The sequence below is a fragment of the Oncorhynchus keta genome, chromosome 6 (genome assembly GCF_023373465.1).
Source record: "Oncorhynchus keta strain PuntledgeMale-10-30-2019 chromosome 6, Oket_V2, whole genome shotgun sequence".
NCBI classification, from domain to species: Eukaryota; Metazoa; Chordata; class Actinopteri; order Salmoniformes; family Salmonidae; genus Oncorhynchus; species Oncorhynchus keta.
Window position 1 is genome coordinate 24,061,993 of NC_068426.1, and position 15,192 is coordinate 24,077,184.

Genomic DNA, 15,192 nt, shown 5'->3' on the forward strand with positions numbered 1-15,192 from the left:
CAGTGTAGGAATTGACGTCAGTCACCGGCATAAACACCAGCGCGCGAAGCTCTGGTTTTTGGGAGTGGTACGAAAATCAATCTGCGCTTCCCCACCCGCCCAGCTACACTAGAAAGTTTATGAGCGTTTACACGACTGACTGCTCCCTTTGCATTCGTGGATTATACCCGCAATTTAAAAGGGACAATCTCCATTGATATGTGAGTTTCTTTTAATCAATGCTTTGCCGACAGCTTTAGCTGTTGTCCCTGATACAATGTATTCCCTTGATGTGTTGTTTGTTTAAAGCCAATGATTAGGTGACAATTAGGTAAAATAACTTGTTACCGTGAATTATAACGTTGTGAACTGTGTATTGTCAGATAAACGTCTAGCTTATAGCCGTATAATTGTACATTTCTGAAAACCAGAACTATGAGTTTCACTTATTCATCCTATTTATTTCAGCCAAATAAAAACGTTAATGGGTTTGCTTTTGTTTCACTTTAATAGCCTGTCTTCCGTTTACCTGAAATATTCAACTACTTTCTAGTGACCATTTTCTATAGTTAATATAATAATAATATATAATAATATATAGTTATAGTTATAGTTATAGTTAAATCGTTTTTAGGCATTTGACTCAATAACTCGTGTTTGTCTGGTTAAGGAAGTAGCCAAAGTTACTTTTGTTTTGCTTTGGTTGCATAAACAGTTTATATAGTCTTTTCCCCTCGCTCTATATGAATCATATAACAAGAGCAGTCTCCCCGCTTATCAGATCTCCCTATTGTAACATTATTTAAAGAAAGCGACGCCATACTGTTTCCTGGCAGACTGGGCCAGCAGTTACTGACCACTGGATAACCCTAGAGCTCTGGTCCCCATGATAATATTCTAGGCTATCCAAGGACAGACAATCTCATTGGAAGTATAAATGTAATACGTTTGTAGCCTATCATTAGTTGCACATGCAGAAGTTGATGGCAATATCACGTGTCTAGTTTGAACTAATTATCCAATGTTTTTTTTTTTATCTGAATTTGGTATGTTAGCAACAGTTATAATCAAGCACTGTACTAGAAATGGGTGGTAGTTGAGTAGAGAGAGGTACAGTACATACATTTATTAGAAATGGCCTTGTTAAATCATCACCAACATAGATGTTAATCAGTGTACTTCATCTGATCCTGGACGTTTAGGAAGAGGCCCTTTGGATAGAACATTTTATCCAATAATGATCTCAGATACCACTATTCCAGATAAAAGTCAGAAAAAAAAGAAAGTGATGCAGTTTATAATCTTGGCAACACCATCTCACAATTTCATTTTCAACAGGAAATGTTCCTTGAAGGGATTTGTTAAGCTTGCCATCATTGAGTGTAGAGGATGAGTATTACATGGATTAACATGCATTGACATTATATTAATTCTACTCTGATGTAGTTATATAAATGTACAGCATCAGTAGTTTCAGAGGTATACACGATTCCCTATTGATTGGATATTTTCATTATTCATCTATGACTTTTCTTGGCAGTTGGCAATCTCCTACTGACGCCCCGCCTCTTTTCTCCTAGCTGACCTTTAACCTATCAAGGCTGGATTTGTGTGCTCACCCCTCTGGAGCGGAACCACTGCCACCACAGTCACTGCCGTGCTGCCATTGGACGAGGACGCTGCCCGAGCACCTAGACACCGGCAAGTTCTTCATCGAGGCTCCCACAGCTATCTGACTTAGAGATGGACAGCAGCAACATGTCACTTTTACCCCTGCTTCTACTCTGCCTTGTCATCGCCACTTCAGGTAAGACCAGCGGTTGGTTGAACCTCCAACTTCCATCTCTTCTTAATGGTTGTGTAAGTGAAGAGCTGTTTGGTTGACGGCTTGTGTGCTAGACTCGACTTGGAGACTGGTGCTGAATTGAAGCCTAGAGGGTCTTTCCTTCTGTGTGAGCAAAGTTCAAAAACCGGCATTAACCTTGATTTGAACTGTCATGATTGACTTATTCTAACCTCATCTCTTTTTAAAAAACCAACCAGGGCTTTATTTTCACAGCTGTTTTCAGTGGTTTTCTCAGGATTACCAGTTGATTGGATGAGTCTGTATATAGAGGTGTAATGTGTATAGTGACTGACAATATTTCCTAAAGACTACTTTCATTAAAACTCGTAAAGTATAAGGATTAAATGAGAAATGTGTGCATCAGTTTATTATTGTGCTGGGAATACGCTATAGGTAGCCTAGATTTGTCTTGGTTTGCGTGTACATTTGATATATTTGTCAAGTAAGTTTTTGGGGCGTATGATAAAAAAAATAGGTATGTTAAATAGAGCTCGCCAGCTTGAGGTCCTAAAAAATGAAAATGAATCCTCAGGTTTGTTCAGCCATTCCTAAAAATCAATGTGGAATGAATGGGGTTTTAGGATAAACGTAGAAAATAAGGCTTGAGGTTAACACAGGCTTAGATCGTATACTTTTGTAATATCAGTCAGTTAACATGACCTTTATGAATTATGAAGCATTTATCTGCTTTATGTGCTTATTTTGATTACATAAATGTTTCAAATTCACAAGTGACATTAGCTGATGGAGATGTCATAGAACAAAACGAATACGATCTCCCTAAGCCTGTGTTTACCACAGGTCTTATTTTCCTCTTTTATCCCAAAACCCTACAAAACCCCCCATTAATTTTCCCATAGGCTTTGGCCAACAAGCAATGGTGGTACCCTCCATTAGTTCCTACAAAAAGGTGCCATTACAATTGCTCTCTGTGGTTGCAGTGGTTAGTTGGCAGTTAGCTTGAGTATTATGTAGGAAATGGAAGAGGATCTGCAGTGTTCAGTTATGCTCTGGCCACTAACATGTGTCAATCTTTGGAGTGATACTTATTTCAGATAGTTATGTCAGACAGAGCAGGTGTAGTTCATGCTATTCCAGTGGATCCTCATGTTTATGCACTGATATATGCACATTAGATGTATCTGGCTCTAGTAGACAAAGGAACGCAGTCCAAAACTGGTTGTATTCTTTTTTAAATATGATTTCTTATTGGTTGTACCATTGTGGAGAAGGAACCTGCCAGTTGCATTTTGTTGGACGGTATATACCATGTGTATCCTGTACATACGACTAATACAACTTGAAACTGCAACATAACCGAGAAATACCAAGACATTTATTGGAATATCCTGTGAGACTTCCAAATAGGAATACTATAACCACGTTTCTGAACACAGCATGTTCTTACACCCATCACTAGTGAGTGGCTGAGGTTGTGGCTGTAACTGTGACTGTAGTGGATTCTAGTTGGGAATCTGTCGACTGCTTTGGTCTCACTGGATTAAATCCCTGTTGCCCCTTTTAGGGGCCTCCGTTTGGGCTCCAGACAGTAGTTGGACTCCAGACTTCTGTTCTGTAGTTCCATGGGGGCCCATCAGCTGTACAGCCCCTCTCTGGGGGTGTCCCTACAGGAGGCTAGGTTGACTGTAGGCCCCATCGGCTCCCCACTGCAGTTAGTTCCCCGTGGGAGCCTGACGTGATGGTTGTCGACTCTTGGCCTCCCGCTGCACTTCCTCCCAGCCGGGTCCTTCTCCACAGACTGAAGGAAAAGTACAAAAGTGATTAGGCAGCTGCCATAGAGGGAGGGGAGCCCGAAGGAGAGCTTGGGGGAAGCTGACAGACTAGGGGGAGGGAGATGGAGGGAAGAAAGGTAAGGAGAGTATCAGAACAGCAGGCAGGGAAGCCACTAGGACCACATCCTGAGGAAGCTATGCTGGAGGCTGGGAGGGTGTTGAGGGGTGGAGATGGTGGTGGTGGTTAGGGGTGGATTATGTAACTATCCAACAACACATCAGTGACACAGTGGGTTGATCGGGAAAGGGGTGCAGAGAGAGAGAAAGGGATGAAAGGAGAGAGACAAATACAAAAGAGAGAGTGGAGGGTGAAGTGAGGGATGAGGCAGAGACATTGAGAGACAGATGATGCTAAGGAGAGGTAGAACAGAAAGAGCGGGAGGGACTAAAGAGAGAGATTGTGTGTGAGAGAGAAATACACAGATGCAGAGAGAGATGAAAGAGAAGGAGAGAGGGATAAAAAGAGGTGACAGACAGCTCCTTAGTAGGGCCTTGCAGAGGGAAATAACCAAAAAAACCTGCTGCCTCTGTTAAAAATGGCGTTGATAGTCTAAATAGCCCACTTCCCCACACTGCAGCCAGACTGGGTTCCAGGACCAGGGAGACATAGTGACGCGACCACTTGTCGCTGCTGCAGACCGATTTCTATCTCACTGTTGCAATCAACAATTCATTTCTGACTGCCTCTTTTTCTCTCTTTGACTAGCAGTGCTGAGCAGGACTAGCTACCCAGTGGGCACGCGCTGGTTGAATAAACATTGTTTCCACGTCATTTCAATGAAATTCCTTTGAACCAATGTGGAATAGACGTTGAATTGATGTCTGTGCCCAGTGGGTATGCTACAGTATGTTGTTCACCTCTCTCTCTCTCTCTCTCTCTCTCTCTCTCTCTCTCTCTCTCTCTCTCTCTCTCTACCTAAAAGGGAGAGCAAGCGCTTGATGAGTTACAATAATGTTTGCTGCCAGATAACTTTTCCTGTTTGTGTATAGATTATGAATGATGTGTGAGATGGTTCACTTTATCTCTGGAGTAAAACAGGGCAGCAGCAGTGTCATGTAAAACGTTTAGAGAGCCAAATGATTTTTTTCCCCAGCTTGTGAGTTATGTTTTCCTTGAAGTTTGTTGTTAACAAGGCACCCCTCATGCAGTAAGGCATATATTAAAGCACTGCAAAACACATCCAGCTCACTCTATTTAGGCTATGCATCACCTAATGTTGATAGGCACACTTTCATCTCAGAAACCATTTATTTTAAGACTTTTCATATCTAGGAAAAACATTGAGAGTAACATACCCAATCGTTTCTCATCTGCAAGGAGATGCTTGAGCCTCAGTAATTATTCTATTACTTGGCTGTGAGGCAAAGAGAGAGAGAGAGAGCACTAGTTCCGTTGAGCTCTTAACAAGTACACACATCATATATTTACATGGACTACTTTAGTTTTTAACAAAAGATGAACATGTTAAATGAAAACACAGTCATGGATATTTAAGTGTCCACTCGTTTCAGCCACCGTTTCTGGCCAGGCCCTGGACCTTGTCTGCCTGTCTTTCTCATCGTGGTGCACTATCCCTGGGGATTGGTAAGGCCCAGGTTGGGTTGCTCGGCTGGCAGTGGCGTGCGACCTGAATGGCTCATTAGTACATGGCGCTGAGATAAAACTCCTCATCAGAATGGCGACCGCTATGTGCCCATGCCAGCGGCGGCCGTCTGCACACTGTGGACAGATAAGGCATGGCGTTGTGTGGCTATTATCTCTGGCCAGTCTGCCCATACTCAGCCAAGGGTCTGCCCAATCAGAAGAAGTCTTGAAAGGGGATTTATACCTGTCCCTTTAAAAATGATTTTTGGGGTTATCTTCCCCAAACCCCAGAGAGAGTAGTACTTGAGTTGGCTGTTTGGTACCTATTCTGTATTTCCCACTATGCAAATTCATAAACTATTTAGTATGCTATGTTGATGTGCTGCTTTCTTCAGGCAGAACAGAGATAGTTGTCAGCTAAGCTTCTAAAGGACAGACAATTATTATTGAACAGTTGATGCTTTGAAGCAATGACGGATGTCATGAGCTTTAGTTGAAGCTTGTTGCGATATGTCTCACAAATCTTAAAAAACGCGATTGAATGGTGTTCAGAATTGAAACAACAAAGAGTAGCTACAGTCACTTGTTATTTGACCCTAATGGTAGAGCTATGCAAGCCTGGGTGTATAAAGTTGAACCTTCGTGTTGATTCAGGTGTCATGCTGCTTTCTCTGGATTCATGTGGTGAAGCGCTCAAAATTCTCTTTGATTCATGACAAACTTGGTGTGTGTGCTTGTGTGTGTGTGTGTGTGCACGCATGAGTGTGCTCCTGTGTGTGTTGGTGTGTTTATGTAGGGGCCACATTGAGGGTTATAGAGAGTCCCTCTGAATATGATGGAAGGCTTTTGATATAATCTTTTCCCATTATTAATACATTGAAAAGTATAAAGTGTGATCAAGGGATAGGCTTTAATTAAAGGCCCTGTAGTGCAAATGTTTGTCATGTGACTCCAACAAATCCCAAAGCCATGCTCAGGCGTCTTAACAGTCTGTACTTATCTTCCTGAGGGAATATAATCAAGCTTGTTGACAGCTTTCCACTCTCACACTATTTCATTACTCTTCGAGGACGAATAATAAAACTTGGCACTGCAAAGCAGCACAATCTTTCTGTCTTTGCTCCAGACTCTACCTAACTCCACTTTTTCAACTTCTCAAACGTGTCGAAAAGTATCAGAACCTTCATAGCTATGCTATCTATGATGCGACGATCCCAAAGTGGGCTCGTTAATATTTTCTGGGAAATCAGTGGAGAAAAACGGGGTAATGTCTGTTGGTTCTATGAGCAACATATGCTGAGCAAAGCGACATCAATCTTGAATGATTGGAAGCACCCAGTGTGCAATGCGTTTCTGCCGCTTCCATCTGCTCGGTGGAACAGAGTTAGCACAGCGACCGCTAAATTAGTCTTTCCCTCCAAAAGCCACGTTTGCTAATTAATGCCTGGAAGATGAATAGACTCTCACTATAGAGCAAATTCACAATGTCTCGCCGTTTAGTGATAAATTAATTTGTTCACACTGCGACCAACCTGAAGACTGAGAGCTAATAGAGTGTTTGTGGAACACCTTGTCAATTTGAAGGAAGAGGCAACCAAAGCAACGAAACGGAAACATTGCACACGCTTATGCTGCCTGGAATATGACAGATATATGTTTCTGTATGTGTGTGTCTGTGAGAGAGCGAGAGAGCGATATAGAGAGAGCCTGTAGTGTATCAATGGGGAACGGCAATGTATTTAACATTCGTCATACCTAAAGTTCCTAGCATCGCCATTCTAGGAAAGAACTGCTAGTATAGTGAATGACAAGAGCACACTAAGTTTTTCAACATCAAAGCATCAGATTGCCTTCTGAACAGCAGACAGACAAACCATAAAGATTAATTGAGAGACAGCTCTCAAGCATCTAAGAAATACATGAGTGTGTGTGTGTGTGGGTGAGCCATAGGCCCTCCATGGATTTGTTGTACTACTTCTGACTTGAGGAGATATCTGACAAGAGGTGTAAACAGAGCCAATTATATATGAAGACACGCTGTCTACAGACCAGCTTTCACATACTCAATACCAGTGGTGTAAAAATACTTGAAAGTACTACTTAAGTATTTTGGGGGGGTATCTGTACTTTAATGAACTATTTATAATTTTTCACAACTTTTACTTCACTACATTCCTAAAGAAAATGATGTACTTTCTACTCCATACATTTTCCCTGACACCCAAAAGTACTCGTTACATTTTGAATGCTTTAGCAGGAAAATGGTCTAATTCACACACTTATCAAGAAAACATTCCTGGTCATCCCTACTGCCTTTGATCTGGCGGACTCACTAAACACAAGCTTCGTTTGTAAATTATGTCTGAGTGTTGGAGTGTGCACCTGACTATACGTAAATTAAAAAAATAAGAAAATGGTGCTGTCTGGTTTGCAACTTCTTAAGGATGACGCAGAATATAGTTCCCATGCAGGAACATCAATCAGTGGAAATTCAGAGCGCCACCTATAGTTTTTGATAAAACTCAAACTTTCATTAAAACACACATTCAAGGTAATGAATTAAAGCTACACTCGTTGTGAATCTATCCACCAAGTCAGATTTGTAAAATGCTTTTCGGCGAAAGCATGAGAAGCTATTATCTGATAGCATGCACCCCCAAAATACTGCAAAGTCACCTAAAACGTCAGATTTTGCGGTAGCCGGCGCTACCCAAAACGCAGAAATAAAATATAAAACATTCAATACCTTTGACGAGCTTCTTTCTTGGCACTCCTAGATGTCCCATAAACATCACTATTGGGTCTTTTTTTCCGATTAAATCGGTCCATATATAGCCTAGATATCGATCTATGAAGACTGTGTAATCAAGGAAAAAAACTGAGTTTGATAACGCAACGTCATTTTTTAAAATTAAAATAGTTGACGATAAACTTTCACAAAACACTTCGAAATACTTTTGTAATGCAACTTTAGGTATTAGTAAACGTTAATAATCTATCAAAATGATCACGGGGCGATGTATATTCAATAGCTCCACGTCCTGATATCATGTCCAAATATTTCTCAACCAAAACATCCGGTCGGAGACTGGAAGAAATGCGCTGCCTCGTGTCCGTTTGACCAAGAAACAAATCCGAGACATGACATCGTGTGGAAGCTGTAGGTATTGCAACCTCAGCCCCATTTAATGTGGTTTCTTTTCAACAATACATTCAAGTGGCGCATTGATATATTTTCCAGTTTTCAGTGATCAGATTTTCCTGCGCTTTTTGATGAAACGCACGTTCTGTTATAGTCACAGCCGTGATTTAACCAGTTTTAGAAACGTCTGAGTGTTTTCTATCCACACATACTAATCATATGCATATACTATATTCCTGGCATGAGTAGCAGGGCGCTGAAATGTTGCGCGATTTTTAACAAAAAGCTGCGAAAATGCGCATGATCCATAACAGGTTTTAATATAAGGAATTTGAATTGATTTACACTTTTACTTTTGATACATGAGTATATTTTAGGAATTACATTTACTTTTGAATCTTAAGTACATTTAAAACCAAATACTTTTCGAATTTTACTCAAGTAGGATTTTACTGGGTGACTTTCACTTTCATGTGAGACATTTTCTATTAAGCCATCTTTACTTTAACTCAAGTAAATGTAAATAAAAAATATATTTAAAAAAAACTTACCTGACCATCCTCCTCTTGCTCTTATTGGCTTTCGCAGATTCTGGCTTTACTCTGCTGAAGTTGCCGGTCATAGGCTACATGAGGAATCGGCAACATTTTCGGCAATGCCAGTTTATCTTATCATTTCTACCGATATGCGTGCCAGTTATGGTTTTCATGTGTAAATTTACATGGAACAGTTTCATTTAATTTATAATAAGGTCTTCGTATCTCAAAATCATTGTCATTGTGGTTAATCCTAATTATATCCAAATCTAAAGGAAAATTATACAAACCTAAAAGATAGTTGGCAATACAAGTTATGTAAAAACCACCTATAAAACCAACAAATGAAAACATTGCAGCCTGCAGATAGAAAATATCCTGATAAAAATAAATATCATATTAATCAAATTGGCTACTTATGGCCTGTCTGCAGCGAACAGGAAACATTGTATCAACTATTACCTTGAGTCAGCCTGAAGCTCCCTCTAGCAAACTTGCAACATTGCTAAAAATATTCTGGGCCCTCAGAGTTTCCGGTGCCAGTGAGTTTGGGACAGACACAGCTGTAGGCTATTTACACGTGATAAAAACTAATCAGGTAGGCCTATTTCATGACGCTTCCACTCGATCAGAGCATAACATTTTCCCTTTCACGCTGAGTGGTCAAACGGGAGAGAGCTGGAAAGATTTTTCAAATACATTGAGGAACTATTTGTGGTGCGTTAAGTCAATCAGAAATACTATCAGATTCCCAAATGGGCACATTTATATTCCTATATTTGCACGCAGGCCAGTTAGCCAACAGGCCTACTTCTTTCCGTAATTAGGTCCTTACTCAAGATTGAAAGGAGCGATCTAAACAAAGACAATGACTACATTGACAAAACCAGTAAATGGAATAAAAATAAACCAAAACTCACAAGTGTAACATAGGTTGTGCGCTCTGCAAACAACGTGTCCACTCCGACAATGAGAATGACAAAAGACTGTAATAATAATATATTGAATGCATTAACAGAAATGACCGTAACCAAACAAAGATTGTATATTCGAAATGATAGGAATTAATGGTAACTGTACTACTGGTGATATATGGGAATCAGGAATAGATAGACACTAACAATCAAACGCAAACAATGAATGTGCACAATTTGGCGAGAGAGAGAGCGCATTCTGGAGAGATACATGCATTGTGAATTTAGCCACACTTCTTGGACTGTGCCATCCCCGCAGCCTCCTCCGTGCATTAGTCTCAGCCTCCGCAATGGATTAGTTCACATTAGTTCACAAGACATGTGTTTCGTCTGCCATAAAAAAAATCATGAATAAATAATAAAAATATATACAGTGCATTCGGAAAGTATTCAGACCCCTTGACTTTTTCCACATTTTATTACGTTGCAGCCTTATTCTAAAATGGATTAAATAGTCCCCCCCCCCCACTATCAAGCTGCATACAATACCCAATAATGACAAAGCAAAAACTGTTTTTTAGAAAAGTAAGCAAATTTATTCAAAATAAAAAACAGAAATATCACATTTACATAAGTATTCAGACCCATTTTTTTAAGCGCCTTTGGCAACTATGACAGCCTTGAATCGCTTTGGGTATCACGCTACAATCTTGGCACACTTGTATTTGGGGAGTTTCTCCCATTCTTCTTTGCAGATCCTCCTCTCAAGCTCTGTCCACTTGGATGGGGAGGTAAATGTAAATTATTTTTTCATTTTTTTGGGGGCATTAATTTAATCCATTTGAGAATAAGGCGGTAACGTAACAAAATGTGGAAAAAGTCAAGGGGTCTGAATACTTTCCCGAATGCAGTATATATACTGTATATACAAAGGTATGTGGACATGCCTTCAAATGACTGGATTCAGCTATTTCAGCCACACCTGTTGCTGACAGGTGTATAAAATCGAGCACACATCCATGCAATCTCCATAGACAGACAGCAGTAGAATGGCCTTACTGTGAAGACCTCAGTGACTTTCAACGAGACACCGTCATAGGATGCCACCTTTCCAACAAGTCAGTTTGTCAAATTTCTGTTGGAGCTGCCCTGGTCAACTGTAAAAGCTGTTACTGTGAAGTGGAAACGTCTAGAAGCAACAACGGCTCAGCCGCGAAGTGGTAGGCCACACAAACTCACAGAACGGGACCGCTGAGTGCTGAAGCACGTAGCGCTTAAAAATGTCTGTCCTCGGTTGTAACACTCACTACAAAGTTCTCCAGTTCTCTGCTGCCTGTGACTGGAACGAATTGCAAAAATCGTTGAAGTTGGAGACTTTTATCTCCCTCACCAACTTTAAACATCTGCTATCTGAGCAGCTAACCAATCGCTGCAGCTGTACATAGTCCATCGGTAAATAGTCCACCCAATTTACCTACCTCATCCCCATACTGTTTTTATTTATTAACTTTTCTGCTCTTTTGCACCCCAGTATCTCTACCTGCACATGACCATCTGATCATTTATCACTCCAGTGTTAATCTGCTAAATTGTAATTATTTGTCTACCTCCTCATGCCTTTTGCACACAATGTATGTAGACTCTTATTTCTTTTTTACTTTTTTTCTACTGTGTTATTGACTTGTTTATTGTTTACTCCATGTGTAACTCTGTGTTGTTGTCTGTTCACACTGCTATGCTTTATCTTGGCCAGGTCGCAGTTGTAAATGAGAACTTGTTCTCAACTAGCCTACCTGGTTAAATAAAGGTGAAATAAACTAAAAATAAATAAAATAAAATAAAGTTCCAAACTGCCTCTGGAAGCAACGTCAGCACAATAACTGTTCGTTGGGAGTTTCATGAAATGGGTTTCCATGGCAGAGCAGCCGCACACAAGCCTAAGATCACCATGTGCAATGCCAAGCGTCGGGTTGAGTGGTGTAAAGCTTGCCGCCATTGGACTCTGGAGCAGTTAAAATGCTTTCTTGGGCGTGATGAATCACGCTACACCATTTGGTGGATGCCAGGAGAATGCTACCTGCATGAATGCATATTGCAAACTGTAAAGTTTGGTGGAGGAGGAATGGGGCTGTCTGGGGCTGTTTTTCATGGTTCGGTCTAGACTCAGTTCCAGTGAAGGGAAATCTTAACGCTACAGCATACAATGAAATTGTAGATAATTCTGTGTTTCCAACTTTGTGGCTAAAATTTTGGGAAGGCCCTTTCCTGTTTCAGCATGACAATGCCCCCTTGCACAAAGCGAGGTCCATACAGAAATGGATTGTTGAGATCAGTGTGGAAGAACTTGACTGGCCTGCACAGAGCCCTTACATCAACTCCATCGAACACCTTTGGAATGAATTGGAACACCGACTGCGAGCCAGGCCTAATCGCCCAACATCAGTGCGCGACCTCACTAATGCTCGTGGCTGAATGTGAGCAAGTCCCCGCAGCAATGTTCCAACATCTAGTGGAAAGCCTTCCCAGAATAGTGGAGGCTGTTATAGCAGCAAAGGGGGGAACTACTCCATATGAATAACCATGATTTTGGAATGAGATGTTCGACGAGCAGGTGTCAAAATACCTTGGCTATGTAGTATATATACAGTATTTTTATTTGCTAATCCTCGACAACTCCTGACATTTAATCCTAGTAAAAATTCCCTGACATTATTTTAAGAATGGGAAATGTCCAAATAATATTAGAGATAATTATTTCTTTCAACTTTTCTTTCTTTCATCACGTTCCCAGTGGGTCAGACATTTACACACACTAACTTAGTATTTGGTAGCATTGCCTTTAAATTGTTTAACTTGTGTCAAATGTTTTGGGTAGCCTTCCACAAGCTTCCCACAATAAGTTGGGTGAATTTTGGCCCATTCCTCCTGACAGAGCTGGTGTAACTGAGTCAGGTTTGTAGGCCTGCCTGCTCGCACACACCTTTTCAGTTTTGCCCACACATTTTCTATAGGATTGAGATCAGGGCTTTGTGATGGCCACTCCAATACCTTGACTTTGTTGTCCTTATATATATATATTTATAGACATTTTTGTACCTGTTTCCTCCAGCATCTTCACAAGGTCCGTTGCTGTTGTTCTGGGATTGATTTGCACATTTCGCACCAAAATACGTTCATCTTTAGGAGACAGAAAGCGTCTCCTTCCTGAGCGGTATGATGGCTGCGTGGTCCCATGTTGTTTATACTTGCGCACTATTGTTTGTACAGATAAACGTGGTACCTTCAGGCGTTTGGAAATTGCTCCCAAGGATGAACCATACTTGTGGAGGTCTACAAAAGGTCTTGGCTGATTTCTTTAGATTTTCCCAAGATGTCAAGCAAAGAGGCACTGAGTTTGAAGGTAGGCCTTGAAATTCATCCACAGGTACACCTCCTCTGAAATTGTGTCAATTATTTTCTGGAATTTTCAAAGCTGTTTAAAGGCACAGTCAACTTAGTGTATGTAAACTTCTGACCCACTGGAATTGTGATACAGTGAATTATAAGTGAAATAATGTAATGTCTGTAAACGATTGTTGGAAAAATTACTTGTGTCAAGCACAAAGTAGATGTCTTAACCGACTTGCCAAAACTATAGTTTGTTAACAAGACATTTGTGTAGTTGTTGAAAAACTAGTTTTAATGACTCCATCCTAAGTGTATGTAAACTTCTGACTTCAACTGTACACAACCTCCCTCTACTACCACATACACAACCTCCCCCCACTATCACTATCACATACACAACCTCCCCCTACTGCCAATGCCACATACACAACCTCCCCCACTACCACATACACAACACCCCCCCCCCACTACTAAATCAAATCAAATCAAATGTATTTATATAGCCCTTCTTACATCAGCTGATATCTCAAAGTGCTGTACAGAAACCCAGCCTAAAACTCCAAACAGCAAGCAATTCAGGTGTAGAAGCACACAACGTCCCCCTACGACCACATACACAACCTCCCCCCACTACCACATACACAACCTCCCCCCACACACATTAGTAATAAAAGTGATAGTGATAATTAGGGACTTTTTTTGTAGACTGTGGGGATTTTGTTGGCGTGGGGAGAGAGGAGGTGAGACACAGTGTTGTGCAGTGTAGGGGTGAGAGGCCAGGGGACACTGCGGGCCCCTGCAGAACGCTGATAAGAGCTTGTTTACCTTCCTGTGGATGGTCAAGCCTCAGTCTGCGGTCGCGGAAACACCAGGACAATAGGTGTGTGGAGCTGGAAAGGCTGGGGCAGGCCAGACCCCCCCCCCCGTGTGCTCCGACCACCCCCCTACCTCTCCCCTTCACCATCATGGCTCCTCCGACCCGGGATGCAAACAGTTTACTCTGCCTCAGTGAGACAGTTGCCCCAGACACCGCTCTGTGTTTGCCAGGGTTTACCCTAGATTTACAGATAAGGTGGGGTTTATACAATACATTATGGCAGTACATTATGGCAATACATTATTTGGTCATTTTTAACATATATTATGGCATGTAATATGCTTTAGTTGATTGGTAACTTATCATCATGGTACTTTTGATGCAGTAATATACAGCAATTAGTTAATTGGAGAGCCAAGCCACTCATCTTGATGACAGCTCCAGAACTTTGTGCATAAGGGTGTAAGTGGGGAAAAAAGTTACCAACAGACCACATTTCTTTTTGAACATTGAACTGTTGACAAAATAGATTAGGGAATTGCTTCCAAATATGTGGTAAATAGTGAGCCTAGATAAAATGGAAGAAAAAGTGTTTCCTCCTAATTATTTTTTTGGCAGGAAAGGGGTTGTAGTGAGAGTAGTAAAGGACTACTGCTAGACTAAAATAGAAACAGTTGTCATCAATGTGTAAGATTTCTTGTTAGGGTCCTGTTGTAGGTGACGGACTTTTGGCAGACTACTGTATTCATGAATTGCAATCAAATAAAAGAACTCTGTTGATTCCCCAAATCAAATTCTCAGGTCTAAATTAAAAAGTGAATAACCTATCTCAAATAAAGGTAGGATAGTACAAGTCCAAACTGCTTCATCTGCATTTCCTGTCCCTCCCTGTCAAAGTGAATAGTGGTTTGATCTTTTGACTCTGCGAGGAGACTCAATAAAGGAAGTCAGTGTTTCCAGGATGTGGCTTGTTGCAGGCAGGGTCACAATGCCTCTCTTGAATATATAACCTTTAATGTCAGAGTTGTGTGGGTTTTATTTCCAGCCAAGGTCCTCTTTCTGCTGAGTCGGGAGATCCACCCTACAGAATACTGACGATGAACCTTTCACCCCCCAAACAAGAACTGGTAGTCCGATCCAAGTCAGATGAGGCTGATGAAGTCATGCGTTTAGTATTTCTGCTTTCTGGCAGT

At 41.1% G+C, this 15,192-nt stretch overlaps 1 protein-coding gene across 3 annotated transcripts in view; it reads left to right on the forward strand.

Annotated features, from left to right (window-relative positions):
* Positions 1–15,192, forward strand: part of LOC118385280 (endoglin-like) — a 42,883-nt gene continuing 27,691 nt past the window's right edge. The window contains exons 1-2 of one of the 3 annotated variants that reach the window (XM_035772275.2): positions 1–200; positions 1,560–1,786. In XM_035772275.2, the coding sequence (XP_035628168.1) occupies positions 1,723–1,786 (64 nt within the window). In that variant the 5' untranslated portion in view covers positions 1–200; positions 1,560–1,722. Of the gene's footprint in view, positions 201–1,441; positions 1,459–1,559; positions 1,787–15,192 lie in introns of those variants that run through there. The other 2 variants (XM_035772277.2, XM_035772276.2) reach the window with 2 other exon arrangements.